General features: G+C 42.4%; 1 protein-coding gene across 1 annotated transcript in view; it reads right to left on the reverse strand.

Annotated features, from left to right (window-relative positions):
- The window catches only part of LOC112073902 (uncharacterized), a 36,646-nt gene that overhangs the window by 22,629 nt on the left and 3,309 nt on the right, over positions 1 to 10,708 (reverse strand). Inside the window, 9 exon segments of the mRNA XM_070440319.1 lie at positions 1,605 to 1,745; positions 2,722 to 2,982; positions 6,700 to 6,806; positions 7,088 to 7,191; positions 7,452 to 7,602; positions 7,854 to 7,993; positions 8,900 to 9,071; positions 9,636 to 9,846; positions 10,005 to 10,030. Of these exon segments, the coding sequence (XP_070296420.1) occupies positions 1,605 to 1,745; positions 2,722 to 2,982; positions 6,700 to 6,806; positions 7,088 to 7,191; positions 7,452 to 7,602; positions 7,854 to 7,993; positions 8,900 to 9,071; positions 9,636 to 9,846; positions 10,005 to 10,030 (1,313 nt within the window).

The raw sequence follows: 10,708 nt of genomic DNA on the forward strand, positions 1-10,708 counted from the left end.
GGCACTGTGAGTGGACCATCACCTGTAATACAATATACGGTATGCCGTTTAGCAGACGCTTTTTTATACCGACTTAGCGACTTAGTCAGTGACATTCAACACAACTATTGGCCAAATCAATGTTAGGAAGAAAAAAGACAAGTGAGAGTGTAATACAAAAGTCAGGCTCGAAATTAACTTTTGTCATTTGATATCACTGGTGCTCCTCAACTTCAAAATTAAGGAGCACCAGACCAAAAAGTAAGAGCACAGACCAAAAAGTAACCAGAAGAGATTCATCCAGACACAGATCAGAAAATAAGACGCACACCATGACAAAAAGTAAGGAGCACACAGTAAGGGCACAACAACAGTAAGGAGCACCAGACAAAAGTTAAGGGGCACCACACTACTTAAAGACAACACAAATTAAGCCGCAGCTGAAGCCAGACAGAAAAAGTAAGAGCACCAGAACAAAAAATAAGGAGCACCAGACAAATAGTAAGGGCACCAGACAAATAGTAAGGAGCACCAGACAAAAAGTAAGGAGCACCAGACAATATATATTTTTTAACTGCAAATGACTGTCCCTATTATTATTATTATTAAAGTGTCATCAGTTGTTCGCTTGATGTAGAATGCATCACAAGACAGTGGGCACAACAGAATTAAATAATAATTTAAATAAATTGTATTCAAAAGTGCAACTGAAAATCTATTTACTGTACAAATAAAAGGTCATTTGTTTTGGACAAAAAAATGTAACATACAAAACAGAACATTGATTGTATATATAAAAAAAAAGGCAACAGCTAAAATATTTACATAGGTGATTAAAACATAACCTTTATTGTATTTAACAGTGCAGCTGCAACTCTATACTGTTATCCATTACTGCATTCAGCTAACAGATAATAATACAAAACTATGTAGCTAATAATATTACATGTTGTAATAAGGTAACATGCTAACTATGAACTGATGCTTCATATTTATAAATATCTTAATTTCCTTCTTTTACTTTTAGATGTGTGTGTARTGTTGTGAATTGTTAGATATTACTGCACTGTTGGAGCTAGGAACACAAGCATTTCGCTACACCCGCAATAACATCTGCTAAATATGTGTATGTGACTAATAAAATGTGATTTGATTTACTTGGATAATGAAATAAAAAGGTTTAATCTCCTRTCACAATAACTAATCAATTTCTTTGATCGAGAATCTAGCAAAAAAAAAACGACTTGCTTTTATGGTTAGAGTAGGGACATCCCAATGATCCCGGATAGCACTAACCCTCTTCCCGGATAGTGTCTGCTATGGTGCCGATAATGTTTAACGGAAGACCACTCATTTCCATATGTCAGGTTGATTTGTAATTCATAATTTTTCTGGGTAAGTAACATGGGTCTGAATTTGGTAAAAGCCATCTCCTCTGGCAATGCAGTAAGAAGTGTTAAATATAATCTCTAGCTCAGTTAGCTCTGCCTGTTGACCGGCATGGGCTGCCACCTGTTGACTGTCAAATATGGCCGGTAGCTAGGCTGGCCGGTAGCTAGTATGGCTGGTACCTAGGCTGGCTATGGGGGTCAACCAGGGTGCTCTTGAATATTAGAGATGCTCACCTGGGCCGACCCGGACACCAGGATGGACTGGGTTACGGTGGAGACGCTGGTGGACTGGGCCACAGAGGAGGAGTCTGGGAGGTGGACGGTGGCTCTGTGGTGGGTGACGTCTGTACTGGAGCTGGTCTCTGGTAGGAACGCCTGGAAACACAGAAACACACGTGAGAGGCAGGGAGATGGAGACTAACTGAAACGTATTACCAGAGACCCTACCGAGCCATTCAAACACTGAACAGTCTTTGGATTCTTGAAAAGCGCTTTATTAAAATGGATTATGATTATCATTGCAAACACACAGGCTTCCCTTGTATTACCATCACAGATTGAATGTTTATATCTCTTGTAGGATCTATCATGGTCCAAAAACAACAACACAGTTGTGAAAAAAGCACAACAAAGCCTATTCCCCCTCAGGTGACTGAAAAGATTTGGCATGGGTCCTCAGATCCTCAAAAGGTTCTACAGCTGCACCATTAAGAGCATATTGACTGGTTGCATCACCGCCTGGTATGGCAGCTGCTCGGCATCAGACCGCAAGGCGCTACAGAGTGTAGTGAGTATGGCCCAGTACATCAGGACCTCTATACCTGGCAGTGTCAGAGGAAGGCCCTAAAAATTGTTGAAGACTGTTTTCTCCGCACGGCAAGCGATACCAATGCACCAAGTTTGGAACCAACAGGACCCTGAACAGCTTCTACCCCCAAGCCATAAGACTGATAAATAGTTGTTCGGTTAGCTATTTGGTTAACTATCTGCATTGACCTTTTTTGCACAACCTTTTTTGACATACGCTGCTGCTACTGTTTACTATCCGTTACTGTACTCCTAGTTATATGTACCTCATATTCCTGCACATCGACTCGGTACTGGTACCCTGTGTATATAGCCAAGTTATAGTTACACGTTGTGTATCAATTATTACATGTTTTACTTTTCTATTATTTCTCTATTTTCTTTCTCTGCATTGTTGGGAGGGGCCCGTAAGTAAGCATTTCACTGTTAGTCCACACCTGTTGTTTACCAAGCATGTGCATGTAACAAATACAATTTGATTTGATGTTGAATAGCAATAAAGTTTGATGACTCTGAACAGTTCACATAGTGTTGTTGTTCTTACCAGGATACCCTCTGAGCTCTGTCCCACGTGGCAGTCCGACTCTGGGGCCTGGCCATGGTGACCGTGCCCATGGTGACCGTGCCCATGCCCATGGCGGTGCTGGCTGTGGTGGCGGGAGGCGTGTGGTGCAGCTGCGTCGCTGCTGTCTGCAGACATGGCCTCCGACGACTCCATGCCCATACCGCTCTCTGACGGCTCCTCCATCCCGGACCCTGATGGACCCACATCACTGCTGCTCTCCACCTCTATCTCCCCTTCCATCTAGGATATAAAATAATATGGTCATTAGCTTTTACAATAGAACTGCATTTTCCTCAGAGGGAACGTCAGTTCCCCCCCCCAAATTTGTCTTGTTTTAGTAATTTAGCAGACGCTCCTTTCCAGAGCGAAATACAGTAGTGAGTACGTACATTTTCATACTGGTCCCCTGTGGGGAATCAAACCCACAACCCTGGCATTGCAAACACCATGCTCTACCAACTGAGACACACAGGACTTATGAGTGGCACATGTTCAGTGTGAGGGAATCAAACCCACAACCTTGGTATTGTCAACATCATGTTCTAACCCTTGAGACATCTGAGCTCTAACCCCTTTTTTAAAATGTATTTTACCTTTATTTAACTAAGCAAGTCAGTTAAAATGATGGCCTACCCCAGCCAAACCCTAACCTACACAACACTGGGCCAATTGTGCGCCGCCCTATGGGACTCCCAATCACAGCCAGTTGTGTTGCAGCCTGGAATCGAACCAGGTCTGTAGTCTGTAGTGACACCTCTAGCACTGAGATGCAGTGCATTAGACCACTGCGCCACTCAGGAGCCATCCACACTACAGCGACATTATTGAGACAGACATGATGATGGATACCAGTTTAACTATCATACATGTATTCATTATCAATCTTCTGACATAAGACTATTCATTCACAGGGAGTGTACTTTTACACAAAATTTACCTTTTATTGGATATTGATTATACTTATTTTGAAGAATTGCAGATTATTGCAAATAAGATAAGGAGTTTCTGTAGAGTAGTTTTTGTGAGGTTCATTAGAGATGTTAGTGTGGAGGTAAATATTACGGACACTAGATGGAACAGACTGTATTGGAGAGCTTGCTAGCTTCATCGCTAACTGTAACTGCTAACTGTTAATTGCGCTGGAAGTGGTTTACTTCTTCTTTGCACATTGGCGACCTTGAGAGGCAAATATACTATCTAGTAGCTAAACTAGTAATAGTAGTTTTTCTGGGAAGACAACAAGGTTAGTTAGCCAGCTAACTAACTCTCGGACAAGCCGTTCAGATCCTGCTAATAAACCTGCTAACATGAGGTTGCACATCAACYTGCAACAAGGTCAGTGGCATAGTTATATGCTTCGTTGTTGGAATAATAGCGCAAAAAAACATTATATGTTGACAGCTCTAACTAAACACAACTTGAGTTCAGCGTGTAGCTATCAACGACCCTTCTTTATGATTTAAACAGGCCTAGCTGCCCTCTCTCCTGCCTGCTCTGCGAGCCCACTTTTTGCATTCAGGCATTCTAAAACCTACTAAGGCGGAGGGACCTCGAGGGCCTCAGCAAAAACAGACCGTCCAACGTCCGTCCCTGAAGAAAATTTTATAAATGTATCTATACAACACGAGATTCCTTGAGATTTTTACTTACTGTGTATTGCGAGTTAAATTTGTTTATGACTTAGTAGACACGCCAAACTGTATAAGAAGTTGTACGCGATAATTGCTTCTCCATTCTAGTCGGGCGCCATCAGTATCTCCTCACTTCCTGTTTGACCGACCGGATCTTATTTCTCTGTTTTGTTGAAAAGTGGAAGCTGTTTTAAAACGTGCTCCTTGTTTGTTCATGATATTAATGGCAGGTCTTAAATCTAAACGATTAGTTTCAATAGAGAACCGTATGGGAAATTACAGGACTATTGTTTCCAGATGAAGACGTATTAGATAATTTACCAACGATCGGCGTACTGGGCACAGTAACAATATCAATTGTAGCGCGAACATGCTGCAATGTTTCGGAAAATCAGTAGTTATGGCTACAAATGTTCTACTATAGTTGTAAATAGTAGCTTGATGTTTGGTTAGATGATACAATGTATCTATTCACATCATGGCAGTGGCTAATAACGCTGGATGTTGGCTCAGTCTCTCTGGCTCTGTCTGCTGTGTGGAATTTCAACAAAAAAAACAGGCATAGCCTTATTTCAAAGAATTTTACTGAGTTACAGTTCATATAAGGAAATCAGTCACTTTAAATAAATTCGTTAGCCCAAATCTATGGATTTCACATGAGTGGGAATACAGATATACATATGTTGGTCACAGATACCAAGAAAAAAAAGTAGGGGCGTGGATTAGAAAACCAGTCAGTATCTGGTGTGACCACCATTTGCCTCATGCAGCGCAACACATCTCCATAGAGTTGATCAGGCTGTTGATTGTGGAATGTTGTTCCACTCCTCTTTAATGGCTGTGTGAAGATGCTGGATATTGGCAGGAACTGGAACACACTGTCGTACACGTAAATCCCAAACATTCTCAATGGGTGACATGTCTGAGTATGCAGGCCATGGAAGAGCTGGGACATTTTCAGATTCCAGGAATTGTGTACAGATTCTTGCGACATCGGGCCATGCATTATCATGCTGAAACATGAGGTGATGGCGTCGGATGAATGGTATGACAATAGGCCTCAGGATCTTTCCACGGTATCTCTGTGCATTCAAATTGCCATTGATAAAATGCCATTTTGTTGTCTGTAGCTTATGCCTGCCCATACCATAACCCCACCGCCATCATGGGCCACTCTGCTCACAACGTTGACATCAGCAAACCGCTCACCCGTACAATGTCATACACATGGTCTGCGGTTGTGAGGCCGGCTTGGATGTACTGCCAAAATCTCTAAAATGACTTGAGGCTTATGGTAGAGAAATTAAAATCTGATTGTCCCCAGCACAAGGTGCACATGTGTAATGATCATGGTGTTTAATCAGCTTCTTGATATGCCACACCTGTCAGGTGGATGGATTATCTTGGCAAAGGAGAAATGCTCAGTAYCGGATGTAAACAAATTTGTGCCCAAAATTTGAGAAATAAGCTTTTTTGTGTGTATGGAAAATGTCAGCTGATCTTTTATTTCAGCTCATGAAACATGGGACCAACACTTTACATGTTGCATTTATAGTTTTGTTGTGTGTTTATGCGGAACCTCATTGTGTTGACAGCAGAGAGGAAGACAGCTGCACAAGATGATTAGCTAGCTACATGGTTACATAGACAATAACTGATGATGAAGTGCTATTTGTTTATTGAATTTTCAGTTCTGTTTAAATACAAAACATTGATTTACATACAAAATAACTTAAGTGAGAGATACGATGGTGGGCCATTCAGTGCAAAATACATGGCTTTTGAGCCAGTTCAAAAATATTAAATAACTCTAAATAAACACATGGTATTGTTGAACACAAAAATAAAACCGAAGAGCAATATAAATAAATATAAACTCACGTCTCATCCAAAATATCTGTGCCAGGGAGACAGGTTAAAGCCACAACAGATTTTGAATCGGTTCTGCTGGAGCTGTGGTTATTTCAGGGCTGTGGTTAAATCTCTCTGGACCCTAGTCTAGGTCAGATGACAGGAACCTGTTAACTCACACACCGTTCGAAGGAAAGTACCTATTCTACTGTTGGTACATGGAAGGTGGCCAATAATTTCACAATTTTACAAAGCACAAACTTTGGGGTAACGTTTCAACTTTCCAAACGGCACTGCATAAACACAAACCGTACCTTAAGCTCTCGTCGTCATTCTCAAGTCGCTCTGGATAAGAGCGTCAGCTAAATTACTTTCAATGTAAATATATAAGTTGGCAAGACAGCACAAACAGATCTGGGACCCTGCTCTAAGAGGCCCTATTGAAAGGGTTCTTCAATCTTCAGCCCCCTAGTTAGGAGTCACTACAGTTCAGGAGATCGTACTTCACATATCCCACACGGTCCACCTGTCTCTTGGAGTTCATTCGCCAGTAGAAATGTTCCCGGCAGAAGTAGGAGTTGCCTAACAATACAAACAATCACAAGGATTAATCTTCTTTCATGTGTTGTGTGTTTAGTACACGTGATGGTACACAGCAGTGTGAAGTGTCTTGTTGTCATGGTTCCAATTACAGGAGGCTGGCTGAACGTCCCCATTACAAAAAAAAGGATCCACCCTAACAACTGGAATAATCCATGTACATCCCCTTATCAAAAATATAAACTGTCAGTTTGCTGCAATACTTATGCTGTTTCTTATCAAAAGCCTACGGTGTGAGTGGAGGAATATAGTTGAATATTTACCCTTGAATTGGAACACATCATGGGAATCAAGGGGGACTCCTCCAAAGACCATGTCTGTGAAGCGAGGATATCCCTTGTCGATTTGCTGGTCCTCCACATCCAGCCTGTAAGGATCAGACACATTTGGTTTGGTTATTACAACACAGACCTACCATTACAGTAAATAGTTATACATCTAATCCTTCACTGAGTTCTACTGATCCACTTCTAGTTACATTTGAGGTTGTTTTGCTGTATGAAAAGAGAATACAGCTAATAATAGTCAATGCATACATTTCTAGTATGCGTGTGATCCCTTTGAAACTTGAACCCAGAACCTTATCTCAACACCCTGTCCTCCCATGTGAACTCYGGATTGACTCACCTCCAGTAGTTCTCTCCATTGAAGAGGAGCACCTTGCCTTTCCCTTTCTGCAGTGCTCCCTCCACCTTCTCTACAGTGGAGGACAGACCCAGTTTCTCAATYCTGCGGGGTCCCAGGAGACTCTGTCCTGTATACACCCAGAACCTGGTGCCTGTGGGACAACAGAGACAAAGGTTAGAGTGATGTGGGGCGGCAGGTAGCCTAGTGGTTAGAGCGTTGGGCCAGTAACCGAAAGGTTGCTAGATTGAATCCCCAAACTGACAAGGTAAAAAATCAGTCGTTCTTCTCCAGAACAAGGCAGTGTAACCCACTGTTCCTAGACCGTCATTGTAAGTAAYAATTTGTTCTTAACTGACTAGTTAAATAAAAAATGGTGTTTGTGTGTATGTATATTCTGTTTACCTGAGAAGAAGTAGATTTTCTTGGTCGCAAGGTCCTCGAAGGCCGTGTCAACGACGGCTGGCACAGCTGGCCACCTCTTAGACATGGAGAACGGACCCTTCAGMCCKACATCAGTCTTGCTCGACAACCTCCAATATTGCCTATTGGATTCAGCAAAAAATATCACAATTATGAATTTAGCCACATTCTAACGTTATTATTTACATTGTAAGATAATGGGCTACACTGTTAGAAGAAATGGTTTCTAGAAAGAACCAACAAGTGTTCATTAGCTCTAATGGACGTTGTGGTGTAGATGTGCTTAGTAGTAAGAGGGGACTCCAGCGGGAGGAATATGTGAACCATGGCTCGTTTATTTGCATTCTGTCCTGTAATCTCTCCATTAGCCTATAACTCTATCCTGTTTCTCTCTCTGGTTATCTCTCCCTTATCCCATAACTCAATCCTGTTTCTCTCTCTGGGTATCTCTCCATTTGCCCATAAAAAATTGTCCAAGACCCCAGCCACCCTAGTCATAGACTGTTCTCTCTGCTACCTCACAGTAAGCGGTACCGGAGTGCCAAGTCTAGGTCCAAGAGGCTTCTAAACAGCTTCTACCCCCAAGCCATAAGACTCCTGAACAGCTAATCAAATGGATACCCAGACAATTTGCATTGCCCCCCCCTTGCGCTGCTACTACTCTCTGTTATTATCTATGCATAGTCACTTTAATAACTACCTACATGTACATATTGCCTCGCTATTGTTATTTACTGCTGCTCTTTAATTATTTGTTATTTATTACTTTTTTTAGGTATTTTCTTAACAATGCAGTTAAGAAAATACCTAAACAAATTAATAATTGGTTAAGGGCTTGTAAGTAAGCATTTCACTGTCAGGTCTACACCTGTTGTATTCGGCTCATATGACAAATATAATTTGATTTGAACTCTTGTGCGCGCTTAAAGGGGCACACACCCATTTAACGTCACACCCCTAAAAAAGGTTGCACTGTTGAACCGCAAAGAAACCTTTTTTTTTTTTTTACCAGTGTAAAGGTTGCTCACCCATCCTTGAAGAAGTGCAGGTCTCCATCAATTTCTGTGATGGTGTCGAATTTGTTAATCTGGCAGGGGCTCTGGGATGGGTCCACGGGGTGTGTGGTGGTAGTGGTAGTGGACTTAGTGGTAGGGGTGTCAGGCTCGGGCTCATCGCTCGGGTCAGGGCTTGTCTTGGATCCTGGGTGGGAAGATATTGGAAATTAATGCAATGAAATGAAATGAACAACACTTAATTATAGTATTTTTTTGTTTCATTGCCATCTGGTCTCTGTGGTGATATAGGGAAATGCTATGTTGTTGTCTGTATGTTGTGTATCCTGTATGATCACATGACTTTGCAGCCTGGTACCAGCCCACTTGGCAAAAACTGGCTGAATCAACATTGTTTCTACGTAATTTCAAACCCCCCAAAAATGTATGTGATGACATGTCAATGTGCAAAACTGATCGGATTTGCAAAAAATCATCAATGTAATGGCATTTAGTATATTTTTTCTCCCCACCCAACTTTTAACCTAAATCTAATGACCTGGTGACATTTGCTGTTGATTTCACGTTGAATTCACAGTTAGATGTAAATCAAAACTGGACGTTAAACTGACGTGTCTGCCCAGCGGGAGGTCTGTTTGTCACTCAAGACAGCACAAACACATCTAGGACCGGACTAGTTATATTGCATAATCAAGTTTCAAGTACAGTGAAATGCCTTTTCGAATCATGTCATATTGTGATAATATCATACCATAGAGATAGTGAATGCCTTCAACATCATCTTCATGCAGGGAGAAGTCTTTAACGTAGCRGTACATGGGATACATGAGMGCGTCTCTGATGTTGGAGTGGTCCAGACCCAGGGCATGACCAAACTCGTGGGCCGCAACCAGGAACAGACTGTAGCCTGAGAGAGGAGAGAGTGAATAGAAACATATCATTAAGTCAGCAGTGGTTTGCACCTATAGCCTGAGTGAGATCTGGGACCAGGCTAACTGGTAACAAACAGGTCTGGGACCAGGCTAACTGGCAACAAACAGATCTGGGACCAGGCTAAATGGCAACAATCAGATCTGGGACCAGGCTAACTAGCAACAAACCGGTCTGGGACCAGGCTAACTGGCAACAGATCTGGGACCAGGCTAACTGGCAACAAACAGATCTGGGACCAGGCTAACTGGCAACAGATCTGGGACCAAGGCTTAACTGGCAACAACAGTCGGGACCAGGCTAACTGGTAACAAACAGGTCTGGGACCAGGCTACTGGCAACAGATCTGATAGGCTAGTGCACGCTAGCTATCAATACAACAGTTTCATTCAACTATTGAGCTGGTTATGCTGCCACGATAGACCGATGCTGGACAAGGACAAGTGTGAAGGAATGTATCTGACTCAGCGGTTCGAGTCGGCAGCGATTGTTGTTTGAACAGGTATGAGATGCACTGGACGTTGTCTCTGACTGTCAGCCAGCAGTTGTTTGTCTCTGACTGGTCAGGCAGCAAGTTTGTTCTCTGACTATCGCAACAGTTTTTGTCTCTGACTGTCAACCAGCAAGTTTGTCTCTGACCTGTCAACGCAGCAGTTTTGTCTCTGGACTGTCCAACCAGGCAGTTTGTCTCTGACATGTAACCAGGCAAGGTTTGTTCTCTGTCAGTCAGACAGCAGTTTGTCTCTGACTATCAGCCAGCCAGTTTGTCAATCATGACTGTCAAACCAGCAGTTTGTCTCTGTCAGTAGAGCCGGGCAGTTTTGTCTCTGACTATCAGCCAGCAGTTTGTCTCTGACTGTCAGCACAGCAGTCCCTCATGATATCAAGCCAACA

This window comes from Salvelinus sp. IW2-2015, unplaced genomic scaffold (assembly GCF_002910315.2).
Source record: "Salvelinus sp. IW2-2015 unplaced genomic scaffold, ASM291031v2 Un_scaffold2414, whole genome shotgun sequence".
Lineage (NCBI taxonomy): Eukaryota > Metazoa > Chordata > Actinopteri > Salmoniformes > Salmonidae > Salvelinus > Salvelinus sp. IW2-2015.